Source organism: Phyllostomus discolor, chromosome 2, assembly GCF_004126475.2.
Source record: "Phyllostomus discolor isolate MPI-MPIP mPhyDis1 chromosome 2, mPhyDis1.pri.v3, whole genome shotgun sequence".
NCBI classification, from domain to species: domain Eukaryota; kingdom Metazoa; phylum Chordata; class Mammalia; order Chiroptera; family Phyllostomidae; genus Phyllostomus; species Phyllostomus discolor.
The window spans coordinates 33,109,529-33,134,568 of NC_040904.2; the positions used below are offsets into that span (position 1 = coordinate 33,109,529).

The following is a 25,040-nucleotide window of genomic DNA, read 5'->3' on the forward strand; positions in this document are numbered from 1 at the left end:
GATCCAAGTTTAACACAAACATGGTAAACTGAAAACAAAGCAACTGATTAGGCAACCAACTATCACAACACATATCTTCCCTACCCATGAATTTCAAAAATCAGATGATTCAAAGACCCTGAAAATAAACTATTGTTGTTGTTGTTGTTGTTTTATTTTCGCCACTCCTATTTATTTTCTAAGGAAACTGTTCACCTATAGATAGTATCATATAAAATACACAGCTAGTCTCAAATTATAAGACTTTTAGTGATAGATACTTCCAGGTGAACATTTTAAAGCACTTTTAAAAATCTGACTGAAGGCTGAGATTTAAGAATAATGAGAATATTTCAGGGTGCGTACACAGGAGGCAACCAATTGATATTTCTCTCACATCGATGTACTCCCTCCCTCCCCCTCACTTTCTCTCTCTAAAATAAACAAACATATCCTTGGGTGAGAACTTTTTAAAAACAGAATAATTAGAGTATCTATTTGCTAATTAAAAACCATCAACTTGGTAACTTGAGAAGGATTAGGTCATCGGGAAGTTATTTTCTATACCCAAGTTAAAGTTTACAAAGTATTACATGATACAAGAAATACAATTTAAAAAATACTTTGTCATTTCAGTTCCCTTAAAAAGAAAAAATAAGAAAGTTTATTTCATTGAAATAACCTTCCAATTACCTTTCTCTAAAAATTACAAACTGGGATCTTTACATACTCAAGTTTTCCTCCTTAGTTTATACATCTAAATATATAGTATAAAATTCTAGAAGTATATTTGGAATATATACTGATATATATATATAAAGAGATAAATTCTAGATAAAAGAGTGACAACTTTTTTGAAATAAAATTACAAGCTTTTTATTAGAGAATTACAGACTAAATTTAAAAAATGTTACATGAATTTTAAAAAATAAATAAATTTCCTTGTTACTTACAGGAAATGGCTCCAATCCCTCCTGAATCACAAAGCCTTCGATGACATGTGTCAAGATCTGTGGTTTAACAATGGCCTGTGGAGGTTTGTTTTCTATACTGGGAATGCTACTGGGCACAGATGCACTATTACTCCTTGTGGTAGCAGCTGGAAGTAAAAGTGGAGGAGGAGGAACAGAAACATGTGAAGGATCTGAAGGCGATTTAATTACTGAAGCGCTGACTGATGCCACAGCAGGTAATTCCACTTGCTCTGAAAAAAAAATCATTTCTTAAATTTTAGCCCAGGCAAAACATAAAAGAAAATTTTAAAATAATCATTAATAACCATAATAATAGTTACTCTCTGGTGCTCAAAAAATCATTCTAAAAACTATATTTATTATCTCATTTAACTTGCAAAATAACCTTTTGAGATAAAAACTACTATTATCCCCACTTTACAGAAGAAGGGGGCGTAATTTATTTAGTTATCATTCTAGTCATGGTTAAAAAGAACTGCCCCATAAACCATGAGTATGTTTTAGAATGTCAACCTAAGAATAATTACTGCCTTGGCCCATGTGGCTCAGTTGGTTGGGTGTCATCCTGCAAAGCGAAATGTCGCTGATTCAATTCCCAGACAGGGTACACGCCTGGATTGCATGTTCAGTCCCCTGTCCGGGTGCATGCAAGAGGCAACCCATTAATGCTTTTCTTTCACAATGACACTTCTCTCTCCCACTGATGTTTCTTTCTTCTCTCACTTTTCTCCCTCCCTTCCTCTCTCTCTAAAAATAAATAAATAAATAATCTTTTTTTAAAAAGAATACAAAAATGGCTGCTTTTTCAAAAATGTTAAGCTACACAGATATAAAATTCCCTATGTTACTGTTTATATATTCCAAATGGTATGGTGGAATAAAAGTACTTCGAAAGTATGCTTAAATAAAAAGGACCATAAACTACATAGAATAAATAATGTTTTAATGAACTACACAGGTCTAATCAAGCAGTAAGGCTAATCCAAATCCAAAGAGAGCACAAATGTTCTCTTTTTTTAAGCTCTTCAGCAGCCCTGTATGTGTCAGTTTGGGGAACACTGCACTACTAGGCAACTGCAGAATGTTGGGCTGGATCACTGCGTTTCCTCCCTTGCGAACTCTGGAAGACCACAGTAAGATAGCCCTGACAGCCTGTGATCACAGAGACTTTCCCTATTGATCCATTTGGTGGCACCAAACCTTTACTGCCTGTGTTAAGGTGGAAAGATGAAACCAGCTGACAGCTAAGAATACCAATGAGTATGGATAGCTGAGGAAAATTTTAATAGAACAGATATTTATGAAAACTGAATCCTAGATGGAAACAAATGCCTCTATTTTGCAGGTCAGTTTATTCCATGATTTGATGAGAGTTATTCTAAATATCAACCCTGCCTGCTTTCCCCTTCATATACAAAAACGAATAATAAGCATGAAATAAATTATAGGAAGATCCAAAGTCTACATTGTCCTTAGACAATTTTAGCCAGAGGGATAAGCTTGACAGGATCGCAAACTACATTCCCTGCCTCATGTGTGAAGATATCCCTGTGTTCCAATACTTCAAATATTTTACAATTTCCTTTGAGTACCATTAGTAATACTCATTAGTAATTAAATTAGTCATGATGCAAGGTTATTACCCAATTACTGTAAACTTCTATTTCTGCCTTTAAGCCAAAATTCCAGAAAATCTACAGCAACATAAATCCACTTTTAGTGTACCAAATATAAAAAGATTTCATACTATAGTTAAGATTTTCTTAAATCTGTCTTTTGAAGTATTGCTTTGAATATACAAAGACAATAACATTAAACCGTCTTAAATATTTTATATAATTTTATTGACTAAGCATTTTCTATTTTGCAGGAGGGGGAAAAATTGGAAGAAAACTGGTTTCCCTATTCTATGCTTTCCAGAGGCACATCTGCAGCATGGAATGAAAGTTGGAGATAATGGAAGGGTTAGAGATGTGGCATGTTGAAGTAAAGAAAGGGCAAAAGTCAGTGGCCCATTAAGGTTCACTTTCACACCTGTTAGAGTGGTTCTTCTTCCCTGCACTGACCACAAGGACCAAGATATAGTCAATAGGACAGAATACTTACAGCAAAGCCTGAACCAACATTGATATTACCAGGGTCAGGGGTAAACAAACCTTCTATAAAGGACAATATGAGCTTTGCAACTACTCATCTTTGCTGCGATAGCACAAAAACAGCCACAGATAATATTTGAACAAATGAACGAAACTGCATTGCAGAGAACTTTATTAAAGGACGATGGAATTTATATTTCATATAATCTTCACATGGCATGAAATATTATTCTGCTTTTGATTTGTTTAAACCATTCAAAAACTTCAAAACTATCCTTAGCTTATGGACCACACAAAAACAGGAGGCAGAAAAGATTTAAAGCATAAGCATTTGCCAGCCCCTAACCTAAATATAATGTTCATAATTTTTTTTTAAAAAAAAACCTAACACAATGTATCTCTTTTAGGTCTAAGACATTGGGCTTACAGATCATACTGATGTTTTAGTAAAATATCTAGAGTTCATAGTCACTTTGATATTGTGAGGAGAATACAAAAGATTTAGTTCAACTTAAAAGTAGCTCGCAAGTAGTGAATAAGAATTTCAATGCTTAAGCTCAAAAATTTTTTAATCCATCTCTAGTAAGAATCAGTGAGACTTAATTTAAGTACTATATGGGAGAAAACACTTTTAAAAGCATTTATTGGGTCTAGATTACAAGCAATTATAAGGAATGCCAGATATGACTTAGAATGCTTTGTGATTTGGGGAGAGTATAATTGAAATCTTTTGACAGAACTTTCGCTTATTCCAATTTTTAAACTAGAAATAGCTTGACACATGAATCTGATCATATGAGACATATCTATAGCAAACCAATAAAAATTAGGAAGCTACAATATGTTTTTCATTTGGGTGGTTCCTCACGAATTGTTCTAATTGTTCCTCTTCAAAAAAGATCTTTAATTCTAACATATGTTTTACTACAATCAGTTACATACACAAAATAGTCTAATACCATCTATAGTGAAGGTGGGGGACACTTTGCCATTACCAACATTTACTTAATAAAAAATTCCCCCCAACTGAGCTATTTCCTTACCTAACAAAGGATGTTCAGAAGTCAGATCTTCTCTCCCCACGGTGATAGCTGCCGGGGACAGTGTGGGTGGCGGTGGGGTCCTGTCCATCCGGACACATTCGTCTGACTCCTCTGGCATTTCTTCTTCACACACATCTTCTACTTGATACACCTGCAATGACAAACCACACCGCCTTAAAAGGTTGCTAAAAAATATATTTAATAAGCTGTTCTTAACTTCATTAAAAAAATAAATTCCAAGTGTTTCGAAATTTGAAACAAGGCAAAATGATTATTTTATAGTTTGAAAAGAAAACTTTGAAAATGAACTTTTACAAGTAATTGACAACATTTCACCATAAGCAAGTTGTAGATCAGTATCTTTCTTACAAATGACTAAAGCTTCCAAAAAGGTGACAGCCAAGTTAAGACATATTTTTAATTTTGAGAATTAAAAGAAATGTTTTGATTTTATATACTCTATTTTGGGAATTTGCTATTACTTGTTAACTTCTAATTGTGGTAAGTCAAAAAAGATACTATTTTTCACAAGCATACTAAGTCTCTAAAATGACACGTACTACATCAGGAAATGTACTGCCTAAAGGACTATACCCTAGGCTCTTTATTATATTTATGTGAAAGATTAAGTTATAAAAAGTTATCTGAGTACCTACAAAAAAGGTATGCATATAATTACATCTTTCTTTAATCTTCTGATCTACTCAATAATCTAATGGGTTTTTTTATAAGCAAATATCAGGTAAACAGAAAATATCTGTCCTTGAAATAACACACACACACACACACACACACACACACACACACACCATCCTAACCCATTTGATACATTAATTTTAGTTCTTTAATACTGGTCTATAATAAAGTTTTAAGTCTTTACCTTATCTTATTATTCAATAGTAAAGATTATACTTAAACACTGATTCAAAAGCACCCAGAGAAGGAATCATACAACAAAATATAACTTGTTATTAATTTTTCAATAACATTAAAACTGATTTTATTTTTTTTTAATTTTATTTATCTATTTTTAGAGAGGAGAAGGGAGAGAGAAAGAGGGAGAGAAACATCAGTGTGTGGTTGCCTCTCACGCTCCCCCTACTGGGGACCTGGCCTGCAACCCAGACATGTGCCCGGAATGGGAATCGAACCAGTAACCCTTTGGTTCTCAGGCCAGCACTCAATCCACTAAGCCACACCAGCCAGAACTAAGACTGAATTTTCAAAATCTGCTTCTAAGGACTGACACAGGTATTTTAATTCATCATCATTATTTATTTAACCATTGTTTTTTAAATATAGGTTTTTTAAAAAGCCACAAAGCAGTTCATCTCCCTTCTTTTTTGTACAAAGCTTTTACTTAAATGTACATAGCTTGTGAGTTTTTAAGATTATTTACCTAAACTGATGAATATTTCTAATAAATGTTAAAACAAAAATCTTTCAACAAAAAACTTTGTTATTTGTAATATTGTATATATTTTTAATCAAATTATTGATAGAGTTTGATTTGAAGTACATAAAATTAGATACAAAAATGATCAAGATTTCTGGAAACAGAATAACCAGACTGTATCTAACCATGGTGATAGTTAAAAACAAACAAACAAACAAACAAACTTTCCAAGCCTCTATTAAGAAATCTTTTGCCTTGAACTTTTTAAAAAATCTTATTGTTACTGATAATTTTCTATCAAATATCCAGAAATGTGACCTAAATCAGCTAGTAAGTAGACAACATTTTAAAATATTTCCTCATAACTCTGCATCTGGAAACCTGTTTCACCAACAGATTTCTTGACTCGTGTCTGGACCCTCAGAAGTGAAAGCAGTTGTTTGTTACTGTACAATAATGTGCAATAATATAACCCCTAGTATCTGTACATAATTTTTTAAAAAATGAAGATAATATCCAATATAGGAGAAGTCATCCCCCCAAAAGTCCTGAGGTTAAAGGGGGGAACCCTTCTAGTGAGGGGCATTTGCTGTAGTGCTGATGTCTTGGGTTTGGTGGAGTGGGGGGAATACTGATTCAGAGGTCATTAGACAAGTATGGATCTACCCACCAGTCCGATTGTGTCTATGTGTAGCATTCCTTTCTTAGACTTTACCTTTTCTCCAAAGATCACCATCTTTTCTTAAAATGCTAAACTCTCTTTAATAGTAATGCTGTCACAAATTTCTCCAGCACCTACTACAGTACCTTTTAAGGAATCTAAGTTTGATCATGTATAGAACTCTGATTTTTTAAAAATGAGAGTTGTAAAAGATAAAGAGGCATACACAAACAGCATACTCTGAAATAATCCATCAAAGAGTATTGTAAAATACTATTCATTCATTACTGCATTCTTCTAAATTGTCCATGTAAATGCAAGATAAGTTCATGAATAAAAGAAGCAGACAAAAGCAGATCTGTCACAGACATCTGGCAGCATCAGCATAAAAAAATCTAAAGGCAACAACTAAAATATTGAAAAAAAGCAAAGAAGTGGAGGTTTTGCGGACAATTAGGAAACTGCACATCACAATTTCTGTTTAGCTCGTAACAACTACTCTAAAACTAGCAATGCCTGCCAAACTTACCTCAATAAAGTACATTAGTCCCATCTGTCTCCCTTTCTTAAATAAACCATGGAATATTGATTAGTCCTAAATTATCTACTCTCACCACATCTTATCATACCCAAACATCAATGAATAACCTCAATTTTACATCTTTTACATACATTATCTCTTTAAAAATATACTGATTTTACTTTGATAATTCCCACTTATCTTTCAAAATTCAAATTTCTTAAGAAATATATCCTTCTACCTTTAAATATTTAAAACAACCAGGAAATTGTGAAGAAAGGGGTAATTTGTGAAGAAATGTTATTTAATAAAAAACATTTTGTCAAAGATAATAAAAGAAAAATAAAACAGTTTAATAAATAGGCTATGGTACTCAAAGAAAGGTATAAGAAAGATAACATGGAAATATTGACAGCAAGTATGACCAACCATACCAGTGACAGCAGAGAAAGTTATCATTTTCACACACACACGAAGTCCAAAAATGAAGTAACAAATAAAAAAAAACTTCTTTGAGAGAATAGAAAATAACAAATTAAGACCATAAATATTTTAGCTTTAATTTAAGTGCTTTGTTTTTGATATTTGTATCCCAAATTTGTTCCTGCAAAGTCTACCCTAATGAAAACAATTAGAAAAATATAAGGAATACAGAGAAATTTTATTTTTTTACTTGTTAAAAACCAATAGACTGAACTAGAAAGAAATAATTTAAATTTGATTTCTTTGAACGGACTGCACACTTCAAAGCCTGTGTTTTTGTTACACTATCTATTGTAAATTCTTCAAAACTCCATTGAAAGAACATAATTAAACGACAAACTTACTTCCAGATGCTTGTTGTTTTTGTTAAGTTCTGTCTTTAATAAAAGTGAATAGGAAATGGAATTCAATCTCTCTATGCCTATTACTGTCAGTTTTAACGACAAGAATAAAGAACCTATAAATTTGCATCCTAAGGACCAAAATGTTTCCCATTAAAAAGAGACTCTGAAACTTCTTTCCTCTGTGAGCAAATGGTTACTGGTCTTTAAGTGATAAAATCCCTTCACTGAGGTCTTTATATAAAGATATAAACCTCCTTTTGAGAAGACTGTTTTCTTCAGTTATAAATTATGAATTTGATTATTCTGCCTAAAAGTTTTGAGATCTTATTCAATTTTTACTGTAAATTATTAAATAAATTTTAAAAGCCCTTTAGAGAATGTTTAAGGAAAAACATTTTTCAAGACAATTTCCCTTTCTAGGCAACATGTACTATCTTTAGAGATTTATTGTGATAAATTTCACCATAATCTAATTTATTCAAAACTTTTACTCTTCCCACTGGATTTTTTATCCTCAGTATTCAGTTCATCAACTGAGATGTTTTAAACTTTTTAAGTGATAAATATTCTAAGTTTATATTTTCCCTTAGTAGAAATTTAAAATTCAGAAGTTTAATAATTCTAAAAGATGGTCTACAATTAGTTTTTTGCAAAGTTGAATTCCTTCCTACAATAAATGTTTTTACAATTTTAATTATAGAAGATAATTTTACCAAAAAATGTAACATACAAGCATACTCTTGAAACAAAAGCTCCTAGAGGCCCAGGACTTCAGAATGCATACGACCAAAAAGGTTAGCTAGATAAACGATACGTTTAAGAACATACAAGCCAACAGAAGGGATCTATGAAGGATAATCACCTTAAGAGAAAAAACTTTGTGCAGATGACACTGGTTCAAATGCATTCCCTTGGGGAAAAAAAATCAACTCTGTAAAGATAGCAGATGGATTTGTTTAAATAGTAATAAAATTAACGAGGGACTTTAATAACCATCACAAATTACCAAGCATGCAACCGTACTACAACAAATGGCAATTTTTTTTGCCCATACAGCATGTTTGTCAGACACCGAGAGATGGAAATTTCAGGCTTTTTAAATTCACAGGCATGTAGCTCTAGTGATATAACATAATGTAGGAGAAAAGTTTTTACTTTCATTTCAGCAAGAAAGTCAAAGAGCTTCCAAGGGCTTACCACTGGTGGATCAACAGGTGCTGGTGGTTGTACTTGTAGGTTTACCGCTACAGTCTGTGGAGGAGGAAGAGTCTGAAACGGCAACTGGACCAAAGCTTCTGCAGCTGGAAGCTCCTCTTCTGACACCAAAGCATTCTGTACCAAAACCTGGCCCTGGGATAGAATTTCAGGCTGCACTTGTAAAGATTGCATAGACTGCAAGGGCAGTGGTGGAATCTGAGCTGGAGGAGATGTCGACATTTGCGGAGGGGTTGCAATTGGGATTGGAGAGGACTGCAGGGTTGAATATTGCTGGTGTGATGCTGGAGACACAATCTGCTGACCTGGGGACACCAAGGCCGACTGCTGAACTGGGCCAATGTGTACAACAGGGGAAGCTGAAAGTGGAAGATGGGATGGAAGATTCAGCGGGGCTGTCGGCTGCACCTGATTAGCAGTGGACTGCTGCAAGTTTGGCCCTGGCTGGAGAGCTGATGACACAAGAGGGTGTGGCTGAATAAGTGCTTGTGGATGAATAATTATAGTAGGAGACTGACTTGGTGAATGAGGTGGTGGAGGAGATACCACCACAGACTGCTGTGCTGACTGTGACTGGCTAGGAGACATTGTTAAGGGAGGGGGATGACTCTGAATTGGTGAGCAATGCTGTGACTGGGCATTGCTGGGAGCTGGAGGAAGGCCATGGTTTTGGAGTGGTATACAGTGCTGGGATGGGGGCGGATCTTGAGTTGGATTTTGGAGTGTGATTGGCTGAATTTGCTGTTGCTGCTGTTGTAATATCAGCTGATGATGGGAAACCTTGGGAGGTGATGAATGAAGAGGAATCTGCTGATGTTTTATTAGAGGATGAGGCTGAATTGGAGGATATGAAGCTGTGAGAGAAAAAAAATAAGAATTAGTATTTATTTCAAAAATATCAGAGAAATTTTAAAATAAATTTAAAGGAGGAAAGTTTTTATATCAGGAGGTCATAATCATCAGAAATTTATTAAAAAGTCTTCCAGACAAGAGTGACTTAAAAATGCAATAGCTAACATCCCTTTCTTAGAAAACTAGAAATTTCATAAAATAAGCTGTACTGTGATAAATTCCAAAAGAAAACTGCCTAAAGCAATTAATTTATAAATCTGAATCTACACATGATTTATTCTTAATAAATTTTATAGGTCCCCAGAATATCTGTATTAACTTTCAAGAAAGTTTATCCACTTGAATTCCTTCTTTGGGGAAAAGAGGACTATTACTGAACAAGTATAATACAGTATATATAAAGAAAACTTTAAAACCATAACAATGCAATGTTAGAATCCATAAAATAACAGTCTCATCCTTTCTAATTTATGTCTAAATATTTTTCCAACTAATCATCAATGTAAGTACTTATAAAGCTTCCCAAATAAGTTACCAAATTGAGCTAAGATGAAGAGTTGGTATTATTTAACCCAGGAGGAGAAAACGTATTTGTATAAAAAGTTAATTCAATTAAGCAAAAGAGATGTGTGTAACTCCTAGAGCATGGTCAAACAGCCTCTGTAACTAAGAAATGAAATTTCAGCAGCCCTTCCAAATCTAGGAGAGCACTAATTCTGCTTAAAGAGAGTAAGGCAATCAGAAATTCATGTATCTAAATAAAGGATCTTGTTTTACTTCCTTCCCCCTTAAAAAAAAAAGCAAATAAACAAAAAAAATCTACAGTAATCTGTAAGTGATAGTACCTGTTTTCTCCAGAGGAGCCACTCACGACAGGGATAACACAGATAAAGAACTAACAAAATCAAGGATCCCCATCAGTACACCTCTTTTGCATACTGGTGTTTATGTTTACCCAGAGGGAGATGCTGGTGAAATCCTATCTAAATAAGAATGGAAACTGGGTTCACTATATATAAATGTATAATCAGTATGTTGTATACCTGAAACTAATATAATATTGTATGTTAGCTGTAATTAAAAATAAATGTAAAAAAGAAACAGGGTTTACTAGAAGGTAAAGTGAAAAGATTTCTTACTATTAATATCATGTAGAAATTATATACATTTAAAACAGACTTAAAGACAGGGCAAAAAAAATTTTTTTAATTTCAGAATTTTAGGATAAAGACCATAAACTTGTCTTGCATCTATTTTTATATTCAACCACATTTGTGACAAAGGCCTTATAAAAAACTTCTAACAACTTTTTAAACACTTTGTTGGTTGGTATTTAATATTTGGGAGGTACTTTAAGGAAATTAACTCTGATTAACATCTCATAAAAGAGGTGTTTAGAAAGTTCAACAAACTTTTTTTCATGGACTAGGTCTAAAATTTCATCTAACAAAATAATTTTCACATAATGAGACTAGCACTTCAAACTAAAACTGAAAATTTATGTCAGCACTTTATAAATGTGTTGACAAAGACTCTACACAGAGTATTTAATAAAATCTAGGATTTCTACAGAGTGCCTTTCCTCCAAGGGGCTCAAGGTACTTTCACATGGCCCATTGTACTAAAAGAATGTCTATAAAGTAGACAGGTATTATTATTCTACTTTTACAGATAAAGAAATAGACTGTTCACAAGCAAAGGCCCATTTTAATTCAACTTTTAAGTTATAATTAGAATTCAGCATATTCTTTAAGTACAATGAATATTATATTTACAGGAATAAAAATTCTGTGCTCTAGAAGTAAGCAATCTTTTTTTAATATTCTGGAGTTGATAATTCAACAGATTAATAGTCTATCCTTTCACCTAGATTAAATTCTAGATCAGAAATCAAAGTGAGTGTATTACTCCATAAGTCCAACCAATAAGCACATCTACTGCAGAATAATTATGAGGCTATCTAAAACAGTACTTCTGTATGAGAAAAGCTCTAGTGTTCCTGAAACATATGCTTTTTGTCTGATCTTAATAAATACTTTATTACTGTCAGGGTGGCATTATATCTGGAGAATTAATGATTGGCATCATCTTACTTAATGCAGTAGAACTCTTTAATTACTATAAATAATATATTACTATAAATTACTAAATATATTACCTCATTCAATAGTTACAACAACCCCATGAGGTAGATAGACAAGGTACCACACTAACCCAATACATTACAGGTGAAGAAACTTTCAGCATTAAGTGACTTGCCTGAAATCACAAGAACCCAAAGTCCTAACTGAGTCTTAGTTCCGATTATGGACTGAATGTGTCCAACAAATTTCGTATGTTGAAGCCCTAAGCCCTAGTGTGACGATTTGGTGACAGGGCCTCTAAGGAAGTAATTAAGGTTAAATGAGGTCAGAAAAGTGGAACCCTGACCTAAGAGAATTAATGCCCTTGTAAGAAGAGACCCCAGAGAGCTCGCTATCCTCTCTCCTAGCCCTCAGGTGAAAGGCCATGTGAGGACACAGCTAAGGAGGCAGCCATCTGCAAGCCAGGAAGAGCTCTCACCAAAAACTAAACACTGCTAGATCTTGATCTTGGGCTTTCCAGCCTCCAGAACTGTTGTTTAAACCACCCAGTCTATGGTATTTTTTTATGGCTGTCAGAGCAGACTAATACAGGCTTTTCATTACATACTGAATTAATGTCTGCCAAAAAAGTCCAAATGCAATTCAACTCCTTATCAGTTAAGGAGTAGTTACATGTATACAGTCTTAAAATTATTTCGGCCCTTTGAAGGTAACCTCGAGGCTAATGTGGCCCCCAATGAAAATGAGTTTGACACTCCTGTCTTAGGATGTTCCATTTGACCTTGTTTCTCATAGACAACACTGCAGAATGCTAGAGTTTGGTGCTTCACACAGCATCTGAATTTTGAATTGCAATTTTCCTGCAACTCTGATAGTTTTAGCCTACAAAATATACTGGCCATAAGAGGAAGACAACTAAAGACATTATCACACTATCAATGCAAGGGGGAAGAATAAGTGTCAACTTAGAACAAGGTACTGGGAGTCTGGGGAGACTGAAAATCTGAAAGTCGATCTCCTTGCTTGAACTAACCCTGAAAGAGGTCCTAGGTTTCTCTGAAGGTAGCATTCTCTTTGGAAGAAAATTAACTTACCCTTTACTATAATCTATCAAAACTATGAGAATCACTAAAAATTATCCCAAGCAGTCATTCCAAGCACAATAGGTCGCTGCTGCTTCTCACTGACTCCTATCAACACTGGCCAGAGGCTAGTTTGAGGCTCAGAATACTATGGACAATTCAGCATAAAAATCCTGTTATCAAGCCGTACAGACAGCAGAACCTGGCACATATTTATAAAAAAGAATTCACATCTAACTATACTAAAAATAAATTTATTAATTATGCATTATAACAAAGACTATACTTATCTAGGATCCAGATTTAAGAATTATAAGCAGTAATGCCCAATTAATGCAAATAGAAAAAACTGTGCTATAAGTTCCAGAATTCAATTAGGAAAAAAAAATCAACTGTTAATCCAACAAATATTCCTGTGCCCCTACTGCAGATAAGTACAATAAGGCATAACTTAGTACTGTCAAGATCAAAGGATGAAAAGGGAACCTGAAAAAAGGATTAAAAGAGTTAATGAATGTAAAGTGCATGACACACAAGTGCTCCATATTATCCTACCCTCAAAAAGCTCACCCTCCAGTAGAAAAGTTAAGATCAGTAATATATAAATAACTATAAATGAAAAATTGCCATAAAGGAACACAAAAATGCTATACAAGTTCAGAGTAATGACAGCTTTCTAACTAGGGAAATCAAACAATTCCAACATTTTGAGATTGGGTGATTTAGAGAATATCGGCAATATTAGCACAGAGGAAATATAAAAAGAGAAATAGGCTTAGGTGGAGAAATGCAGACTTCAGTAGTATAAAATGATTCTTTAAAAAGTAATGCAGAGTTATAAAAGATTAGAAAGAAGGCGCCTGCCTGATAAGGTCGGATGAAAGGTTTTGGTGTTTTTTTTTTAATGACATATGTGAGGTGTCTAGACATACACACACTTGGAATAAACAGCAGTTATACTGGTATAAAAACATGTGCATATAGGTTAAGATTAGGGGAGATCTAGGTATGCTGGAGAAGCAAAGGAAAAAATCCAGCATGAAGGAGACAAAAGATACAGTAACTATGAAGGAAGATCAGGAGCCAGTAAAAATGATGTGATCAATGACACAAGCTAATAATGCTAACTTTAAAGACAGCAGGTAATTCCTTATTTTATGAAGAAGTAAAGAAAGCTCAAGAATGACAAATTCTGAGATGAAGAGGAGAGATGGGAAGGAAACTCACTCCAGGCGGCTCCAACAGTTTCAGCATGAGAACCGTGACTCAAGGTTATCTGTGGACAGCAGAAGTGCAGGTGGGATTCAAAGGCTGATGAGGATGAAAATGACTTAGTTGATTCCCTGACACCTTCCTCTTGGAGATGAAATCCGAGACCAAAAAAAGCAACATGGTACAGTAAATAATTGTGCATAATCCTTATTTTTGGAAAGTGATAAATCCCTCCCATTAATGACAATCTTAAACAACAAAAAAAACCTTGCTCTCTAAAAGGCTTTTGATTTTGTTCCATTAAAGCACACCAAATGAACTGAAGACAAATCTTGCTTCTAAACTAAAAGGTCTTACTGCTATAATGAGAGAGCAGCACATAATGAAGATGTTAGTTAAAAGTCAACTGAGAAAATAAACCTGTTTTATTATTATAAATTGTTTTAGCTGTTGGGCTCTTTTGATTTCTCTTTTTTCAAGCTACAATATTGAGATATTCTTTTTCAACTGATGAAACCCACATTTTAAAATGCTTTAAAAGTGTCATTCTTATTCAAGTAATGGACATCTTTTGTTTTGCTCTGCCTGCTAAGAAGATGAAAACTGTAATTACTTTCAACAAAAGTCTTATCCCACCTGGTGCTATTAACTGGTGAATACTTGATGTCCGGGTGACAGCGGTGCTTCTCGACTCCAGACTTGGGCTTTCTCCTTTCCTATTATTTTCTGGAGAGGGATCTCGCTGGCTGATTTTAGAACTGGTCACTGTTGTTTTGTTATGACAAATTGTCAATGACTGAGTTTGACTAGTGCTTTTTGGAGGACCATTCTGTGAGCTAGACAGCACACCCAACTTCTGGCTGCGTAATGTTAAATTCTGAACCTAAAAACCACATAACAAAAAAGATGGAGGAAATAGATGGTATTAATTGACACAGTAATCATCAACCTTATAACAACAATGACACCGCATTTCTATTATGCTTTTCATACATAAAGTTCCAAGGTCTTGAAGCAACTGATACATCTTGAAAGGGAGTTATTACTCTAAGCAATCGAATCTTAAATATTAAGTGACATTTTAAGAAAAAACATTAAGAAAAAGAATCATTAAAAACTAAATGAAAATGTAATACATATATGAACAGTGAACTATGAGTAAATTACTCTGCAATGAACTGCATTTTAAAATTATTACCAGCTTGGAGACAGCCAAAGAGAAGGAGAAAGAGGAAGGTCGTTCCAGGTAAAGGGGAAAATTTGAGGAAAGTTGCAGAGATCGGGGAGCCCAAGGTGTGTGAGGACGAAAGAGCAATTCCTTCAACCTCAGTCTGACTGCTCCATGCCAGGATTGCGAAACATTTTAAGGTTACAAGTATCTCATAAACTTACATAATTAGGAGAATGTGGATATAATATTGCTGTCTTAATAAAGATAAGAGATAACAAAAAAGTTACCAGCTCTATAGAGATAAGAGAACACTAATCTAATAAGAAAACTAATTCATCAAGCCACCTATCCCACCATGATAATTATGAAAATCATTCCCCATGAACTCCTTTTAAAAGATGACTTGGATTTTTGTTGTTGTTCTATGGAACACTCACCTGCTTTTGAGAACCTGACCTCACGATCTGAAAAGACTGTGCATGGCCTTGCAATGGTTTCTGTGTGGCTCCTGTCTATACCTAGCACTATTCTAAACATACTGCCAGTCTGGACGGTGGCAAGGATCATCCCAGTTACAATCACAGGAGGTTTGTAACATTCCCAAACAGCCAGGCAGAACACACCTCTCCAATAGCTGCCAAAGTTTTTGACCATCTGGCATGAATGCACCAAATCCACTTACACCAGCACTAGCCCTGGGAGGGACACTGAAATGAAAGAGATTCTAAGCTGACAAAGCAAAGGATATACTGCTGCTTTATGAATGTTCTTTGGTTTTGTGTGTTCTGTCTCTACAACTATATCACTAATTGATGCCCAAAGACTACACTCTCTTTTACCAGGTGCCAAATGCGGTGTTCAGCCAATAGCAGGTGCTAAACAAATGTTTACCTCAGGAAGTGGACGTTTTCCTCAGTTCTATTCTAAGCTATTGAAAGAATCTTCTAAGTCAGACCATAGGAAGCATCTTCTCTGATTTTTGTCAAATATTTCATAGCAATGTAAGTGGAGTAAAAACTACTGTATTATTGAAATTAATGCAAAAATAAAATATGCTAAAATCCAGACTTCTCAGCTTGCCACTCAAAGCCCTTCAAAGTCAAGGCCCAAACCACTTCAAGCCCCACGTTTCCACCAGTGTAGTCCACAATACTCATAATTCTAGCCAAACTGTTTTACTCACCCGTTTCCAAACTACCTTATGCTTCCCTTCAATAGAACCCTTGCTCAAGCTCCTCTTGCTCAAATGCCATTCTTCCTGAATGCTCCTTCAAGCCCCAGTAAAAATCCCACTCACTCTCCCAAAGACCCTGGTTAGAAATAATTTCCCCTCCCCTGTGTAATGCTTTCCCATAGAATATGGATCGTACTGGCCTTAGCACTGACTAATGTCTAGCTTATTTTATGATTACTCATGTCTGTGTGAAATACTGGGACTCTGGCTGGCAGGCTCTCATCTCTGACATTCACTTTTGTGCTCCGCACAGCTCTGTGCTGCAGACATAACAGAAACTCCACAGTGTGAGGTATTCTCTTGTATCTGATTCTCAAATATGTATTACCTGGCTATGTTTCTGCATTTAGTTCTATTTATGGTTTTCTTAGGCTAACACTAAAACCTATTCATAGTCTACCAAAAAATCTCAACAAATATGTAGTGGGGACATATTAAAATCTTAAAAACTTGAAAATCTGAAAACTTTCCTTCATATGAAAAGCATATATATTCAAATATGTTTTTGAATATATATTCAAAAGTGTAAATGAAGATTTGACACAATGAATCCTAAAACGTGTAGCAGTCCATTTCTATAGAATCATATACTCCTTTAATTTTCCTTCTGCTTTCTGGAATTCTGGAAGAAACTATGTGTGTGTACATATATTCATATATTATTTATATGAGTAGATAAATTTTAGACTATGGCTATAATATCTTTGGTCATCTTCATTTAAATATTTACAATAAATTTCAAACATGTAAGCTATACTTCTAAAGTATATTACAAAGTTAATTTAGCTATTAATAGGAAGATTACATTTTCAGCTTTCCTAGATAGAGCTTCACTTTTGAAGAGAACACACCCTTTCTCAAAAGAATATTAGGGCACAGTGATATCCAACTTTCATTTCATCTAAACCTTTCCTATGATCAAATTATGAAAACTTTCTGACTTTTGAAAAAGTCTAAATGTCACCTGAAGCCTTTAGCTAATTTCACACTTTACAGTGGATTACCCAAATATTCTCATACCAATTTCTCAATTTGAATTTAAGAAATACTGTGTGAATCTCTTTGTTGCATATGAGGAAAGTAGGAGATGAAGTCACATGGCTGGCAGTAGAGCTGAGTTTCTAGGTTTTAAATCCCAAGGGCTGTTTTCCTCTCGGTTCCCACAGCATTCTCTGGTAAGTAAGTAAATAAGAAAGATTTCTTCCTTTTCCATAAATATACTCTTAGTCCTATCATATCTTTCTGAAAACGAGATTTTTCTAAATTAAAAAAATATATTTTACATAGTATAGGGAAGGGATGGAGCATTTTAAATAGTATATAAGGGTAAAATATTTCAAATTTCTCATTTTTTTCAGTGTGCTATAAATTTTAATGCTAAAAAAATTATTGTTATACTGACTTCCATCACTCAAAGAGTATTAAACTTGAAATTTGGTATTTCTCAATTACACTATTTTAAAAACTAAAAATATAAGTTTTAAAATTAACAGTAGAGCATAAATTTTTCAAAAGTTATCACTGGTATATTCAAAGTATTAGCATCACTTCCCATTGTCAGCTTGATAAACTGCATTTCAAAAGCATAGCAGAGAAAAACATTTGTAGAGAAATTCCTGAAGGTTCCTGAAGATCTATCCTTGAATTAAGTCATATTATCACTGAACCATGTGCCTGCATCACATTAAACTGAAGCCACTTTCATAAACTACTTTACTGTGCTCATTATACTATTAAATGGACTGTAAGATGTTTTCTCCGTAAAAACCCACAAGACAAACTGTGCTCAAAAAAGCATGTTCGTTGTATTTTCCTAACTCATTTACTTTACCCTGGAAACTGTAAACCCTTTAAATGATTGTTTCTCTCTTCACTATTAGCACCTTCAAAGCTAAGAACCAAATTTGTGACTCATCTTTAGAAAATATACAGGGTCCAGCACAAACACTGCCCTTTTCCATTACAAAATCTTTTATTACACAGTCTTAAGTATGTAATTCTGTAATCCATCCCACATAAACACAATATCATACTCAAGCACACCATATGACATTTTAGGTGGAATGTTCACATTGCTGTCCATCTCGTGCAAGGCATGCACATACCCTACCGACCACACACAAGCAGGCATTACTTCTGTCGGACCCAGTATAACAAAAGTAGTAATTAGTAATCTGATACTAATGATAATTAGTAATCTGATACTAAGTATGCTAGGCAGTATGCTAAATACTTTATGATCATTGTTTCCTTTATTCCTTGTAACAACTCTGAGCTATCACTTCTGGTTTACAGAGAAGAAACTGAGGTTTAACAAAGGTAATAATAAAAGCTAACATTTAATATGAGTGCTAACTATGTATCAGACATTGTTCTGTTTTTCACTTAACATATTTAATCCTCACTACAATTCTATGAAATCAACGTTATAATTATTTTATAAATATTTATTTTATTTTATATTGTTGAAATGGAGGCAAGAGATTAAGGGTATCCAATGAGAAGGTGGTAGGATATGTACTTGAACCCAGAGAGTTTGGATTCAGAGTCCAAACTCATAAACATTATGTTATACTATGACCTTATTCAAAATCAATCAACTGGCAAATAACAAGGCTGGCAACTGTTGCTTAAGTCAGAATGTGGACCCAAGTCTTTCCATCCCCTCTTGCAAAAAAAGTACTAATGAGTGCCTATAATGTTCTAGACACTAAACATACACATTACTCAGTCTTCAACACACCCTGAAAGTATGTATGACTATTAGAGAGTTTTGGTAACTTGCCTGAAGCCATAAAACTAGTAAATAATGGAAGTGGGAGTTGAACTGAAGTCCATGCAGGATTTCAAGCACATAACCTGAATAGCAATGTCACTCTTAGCTCCATGCCACTTTCCTTTATTTGTGCTTTTTAAACCTTAAAGTTAACAAAGACAAAGGTCTCATTTTATAAATATGAAAACTAAAGTTCAACAGAGCTCAGGAATTGTGCAGGGTCACAGAGCACACGAGGAAAAACTTAACTTTAATTGATCAACATATTTATATGCTAATATATTAAATTGTTCTTTATTATTAAACAAAATATGTAAAGAGGGTCAAATATTATTATCATCAAATTTTTTGCTTTTTACCAGAAGACTAAGACTATTAAATTAAAAATAAGAAGCCAAGGATGATCCTATGATATACCAATTTCTATGGAAAAATATCTAAATGATATCATACAATTAAGTAGTAAATTAAGAAATTTACTAATTCATTTTTACCAACCTTACTGAGGTATAACTTACATAGAGTAAAATGAATGAACCAGTTCAATGAGTCTTGACACCTGTATACAACATGTTACCACCACTCCAGTCAAGATACAGAACACCACCATCACCCAGAAAGCTCACTCATGCCCCTTCCCAGTCACTCTGCTCCACCTTCTGCCCCAGGTACCACCAATCTGATTTTCTTCACAATAGACTAGTTTTACCTGTTCAGGACTTTCATTTCATACAAATGGAATCAGAGTATGTACTCTCTGGTGTCTGGCTTCTTTTGCTAATTACAATGTTCCTGAGATGCATCAGTAGTTTTTTTTTTCCTGAGTAATATCTCACAATTTATTTATCCATTCACTAGTTAAAGAACACTGAGTTTCCAGTTTGGGGCTATTCTGAATAAACTTGCTATAAATATTAATTTACATATCTTTATGTGGATACATATTTTCAGATCTCTCACAGTAAACATCTAGAAGTGGAACTGCTGGGTTACATGTTAAACATATGTTTAACTTTGTAAGGAACCGACAAGCTGTTTTGCAAAGTGGTCCTACCAATTTCACTCTCACCAGCAATGTATGAGAATATGGCTGCTTCCCATTCTCACCAGTCTCCTTCATTTCAGCCATTCTACTGGGTGTGTAGTGATATCCACTGTGGTTTGATCTGCATTTCTATAATGATTAATGGTGTTGAGCACTTTTTCATGTGCTTGTTGGCCTTTTGCATATTTTCTTTTATGAAGTGTTCACATCTTTTCCCCATGATACTATTATTTATTGAGTTGTAAGCATACTTTGCATATTCTGAGTAAAAGTCCTTTGTCAGATATTCATATTGTGAACACTTTCCCTTAGTCTGTGGCTTCCCTCTTCATTTTTCTAACAATGTCTTTTGAAAAACAGTTTTCAATTTTCATGAAGTCCAATTCAATTTCTTTTATAATTAATGCTTTTCGTGACCTAAGAAAGTTTTGTCACCCTAGAGTTGTAAGGATATTCCCTAAGTTTTCTTCTGTGCATTTTGTAGTTTTAGCTGTTAAGTCAAAATTCTATTTTATTTTTGTGAATAATGTAAGGAGAAAGTTACAGTTCACTCTTCCATAATACCAAAAAAAGTAATATCCTACTCAATTTTTTAAATTTAAAATTCACCCAATTTATTTTTAATCTTAAAATCCTTCTTGATTTAGTTATTACATAACTGCTTGCAAGGGAATCTATACAAAAGAATATATCTCACAAATAAGAAATCTGCTTTACAATAAAACACAGTCGTAGTAAAAACTCATTTTCACTATTGTCAAATAACCTAAATATCCGTGTTTAATGGTATTATAATTTCTGTAGAAGAAAAGTTTCTTGAAGTTCTTATCACATTTTATTAAATTTCAATCTGAAATGTATGACAAAGAGCACTGAAACCATCAGTAATTTAAACACAAATGCATGTCTATCTTTAAGCTGAAGATCTGGACCTCGTTCCACATTACAAAGCTAGACAAGCTCACCTGAGTAGCTGCAGACTGACAGGAAGATGATGACGACGAGACAACAGGAATGTCAGACTGTACAGCAGCCACAGTGGTAGCGGGTGTGAAAATCAGCTGTACAGACAGAAAAACCAAAAAAAAATACCCTAAGACAAAAGAACATGTCTCACACACAATGTATAGCAGGCAAGGGAGACCGAAATTTGTGACAGAAAGACAATGCAGTTTAGGACTGCCTCCTAAGCAAAAGGGTTTTACACGACACAGAAATTTCTGGTAATAGAGAACTTAAAAAAATCATAAACATTTTTGAAACAGTGCATGATTCTGATGAGTAGAAAAATAAATCAGTGCACAAAAAAGAATATGTATTTAGGTAATATGCAATCCTCATACCAAATTTTGCTCCAAATAAGCTATTATACTTAAAATTTTCCCAATTCAAAACTCCTGAGGCAGGATTCCTAAAATGTAAGTTTCAAGAGACAACCATAGTCCCTACTCCTGAACACAAATTAAAGTGAAAAACACAACAAGAAACCCCCAAAAGCCTTTCCATTCTTCTTCACCACAGAAGGTAACTATGCGATATACTACACGATTTCTTTCACTCAGCTACGTAGGATCTACAGAGCAAACCTAGGTTGCTCTTGATTTTAAAACCATCTGCAAAGAAAAGTTCATTCTAAATATAAATGCCAAAACATGTCAAAATTCAACAACAAAACAGTCTGCAGAAAAAGGTTCACATCAAACATTAATAATAATAAAGGAAGGAAAGACATACTTGATTTATTTACTATTAACCACCATTTCTTTTCAGCTGCTTTTCTCAATATTGAAAGATAATGCCATTAACTTAAAAAGGTAATACAATCCACTCAGAAATTATCCGATCCAACTTAGTAAATTATGACAGTTGTTTCCAAGAATGTGTAAATAGTCTACTTCAAAATTGCATTGAGTTATTTAGTTCCTCAAAACCATTCCTGGTTAAATTAAAATTACTGATTAAGGGGATCTTTTAAACTTCAGTTCTTTATAGTATATTAAATTTAAGTAAGTTACACAACAAACTATAACTTCATGAGAAGTTAATTTCCAGTACAAACAGCTGAAAGTACTAAACCTATAAAGAAGATACTCTATTTAGCTTGAACCATATGAAACTTCTAAGGAGTCAAAAATAGTCAAATTAGAACCATTTCAAGTGAGTCAACCTAATTTTGAAGCATGTTATTAATTAAATACGAGCTCATGGTGGGGAAAAAAACAAATATAGCAATGTCTACTGAATAATCTGTAATAAAAAAGTGGGTCATGTCATTGCTTCCTGTTAGAAATGGGAAACTTTCTTTGCAATTTTAGCGGGGACCTGGGGATCCATATATATATTCAATTCTTTGAACAAAGAAAGCAACTAAATAAATACATGATAGGGCCAAATTTTTTGTCTAACTCCCTGTAAGGATATCGAATAAAGGAAATATCAATCAATTTCTACATTCCTTAAAGAAGCTCAAAGTTAAATTAGGAAATCAGTAGGTACTCAAATACAGAATAGCCAAATTAACATTCCTATATTAATAAAAGGTCAAAGTGAGCTTAAGTACACAAATCACTTTGCAAAATTTGAGATGAGAATAACCAAAGCTAAGAATCATCTGGTAAATTAGCAGAAACTCCAACCCAGGTTTCAGAAGATCTCAAAATATAAATTCTAACTTAGAGTTAACAACCAAGTTTTTAACATTTCTAACTACTTCATCAAATCTAAGATGTCAAATATACAGTGATTTTATGTATCACTATAAGTACCAATTATAACTGTAAGATGCCATCAGTTACAAAATGCATCTCAGTTTCAGATGTTAAAATGTGAAAAAAGATCTGAAATCACTGAAATTTGATATTAAAAAATAATCACTCCTATGTTCAATATGAAAAAAAATAATAATAATCATTCCTATGTTACACATCTGTCAGCTTCCCAATGTTGCTGATTATTTTATGATACACCAAGAGGGCCTACCAATTAAAAGAATTTTTCAAGACATAAATGTACAAGAGCTAAGCACATGCACATAAAAAAATTGTTAAACATCTCTTAAATATAAAAATGTCTCTTATTGCATCAAATCAAGAAACATTTTGATCTCTCTCAAGTCCTTAATCACTAAAGAAATTTGGTAGCTCACATCTTACCATTTGAGCTCGGAGATACATTTGAGCTTGGCTTGCAGTTAGGGTAGGGGAGGTACTCCCTAGCAACATAGTCTGTTGGGTAATACTGCCGCTGGTAGAACTGGAAGCCTGGGAACGGCTTATTAACTGTGCAGGTGTAGGAGAAGTGGAGAGGTTGATCTAAGGAAGAAAACATATTAGGTCATAGCCTTCCATGTCACTGATTTTCACCAAGCTGTAGTCAGGCAAACAACAGTATATACAGTGGCTAAGGAACCTAAAAAAGAGGACTTCAACTTTGACAGACGCCCCTCACTTCTTTGGACAGTTATTTGCATACATGCAAACAACAGCCTTTACTGGTTAGTAATCAGAACAATTTTAAAGGATATCCTCACTGTGTTTCAATAAGATTCCAGCATCTTAAAATATCATTTTCACTACCTTCCAAAAAGTAGGGCCAATGTTCCATTATTTTAATATTCCACATAATAACTTAAAACATTCAAATCAACAGTTTACACTATTTTGTCAGATACTGTCACATTCTGGGGGATTTTTGAAGTGAATAAAATTAAAACACAGGTAATCCATTTGTATATACAAAAACATACATGTAACATATAATTAGTATAACATTCTCCACAAAAACTCTCAGAGAAGAAGAAACTACAATTGGTACTTGTCAAGCAGATGGAAAAATCCTGAACACTGGTTACAAAATTAAATTATAACACGATTTCAAAGTTTAAAACGACTGTTAAAGAATAAGCTAGTGCATAGTTTATTTCTAGGAAACATAGGAAACTAGCATCTATGCAGGCAAACCCGGTGGGGTAAGTAGGGAACAGGGCAAAGGGAGACCTGTATACCCTTTTTTATCTTCTAATTTCATAACACATTCATGTATCACCCATTTTAAAAAATAATAATATTTTTATGAGTTATATAATCTGACCTCAAATCCTTTTTGCGTACAAAGCAGAGAATAAAATTAAGAAATAAGAAATAAACAAATTACTTATTAGACTTTTGAGTCAAGCACCAAGGCAGACTGGACTCATACATCCATGTGCCCAAATATACTCACTGAAATGCTAAATCAACATGAAAAATGAGCATAAATGAATTTTAACAAGTGATGGGGAGACAGAAATTTCTAGGTGCCAGAAGAGAAGAAACTCAAACATGTAAAGTTCCAGCTGACACCATGGCAGTCTAGGGGGATACTGGCCTACAGATATAAAACACCTGATTTTGAGCCTATTTCAGGGAGAGCTGGAAATAAACAAACAAACAAACAAAACCCTATTTTGAGCCAAGATCCTCAAAAGTGCTGCTTAATATGTGAAAAGGAGGCTGGAGAAGCTCCACCAATATGCCCTTAGAAACAGCAAGGCAGCCAGCCATGCCCAGTTGCGGGAGAGAGGCTCCTGTGAAAATCAAAACCCCAGGCTTGCACTATGTTGGGGTACAGAATACAAATTCATACTACCTGTACAGTTCCATAATCCACCTCAAGCATCAGCAGTTGCACTGGCCCAGACATTTGTTAAACTGAACAAGTAAATGGAGGAAGCTGAGTGAAGGTCAAAAAGAACAACTTCCCTGTGCTATTTTTGTAACCTCCTATGAGTCTATAATTATTTTAAAATAAAAAGTTTTTAAAAACTGTACAGAGGGTATACAGGAGTTGGTTAATTAATTCCCTAATTTTAGCTGTATCTTTTAAGTATTTCTTG

At 34.1% G+C, this 25,040-nt stretch overlaps 1 protein-coding gene across 11 annotated transcripts in view; it reads right to left on the reverse strand.

Annotated features, from left to right (window-relative positions):
• Positions 1-25,040, reverse strand: part of PHC3 (polyhomeotic homolog 3) — a 72,622-nt gene that overhangs the window by 26,282 nt on the left and 21,300 nt on the right. For 6 of the 11 annotated variants that reach the window (XR_004901274.1, XM_036017670.1, XM_036017671.1 and 3 more), the window contains 8 exons: positions 23,320-23,478; positions 21,133-21,228; positions 14,578-14,824; positions 13,957-14,085; positions 8,694-9,565; positions 8,359-8,406; positions 4,093-4,243; positions 933-1,183 (listed from right to left, as the gene is read on the reverse strand). Coding sequence is in view for 10 of the 11 variants with exons in the window: in XM_036017670.1 (XP_035873563.1) it covers positions 933-1,183; positions 4,093-4,243; positions 8,359-8,406; positions 8,694-9,565; positions 13,957-14,085; positions 14,578-14,824; positions 21,133-21,228; positions 23,320-23,478 (1,953 nt within the window). In the remaining variant the exon portion in view is untranslated. The remainder of the gene's footprint in view (positions 1-932; positions 1,184-4,092; positions 4,244-8,358; positions 8,407-8,693; positions 9,566-13,956; positions 14,086-14,577; positions 14,825-21,132; positions 21,229-23,319; positions 23,479-25,040) is intronic. The other 5 variants (XM_036017674.1, XM_028503950.2, XM_036017673.1 and 2 more) reach the window with 5 other exon arrangements.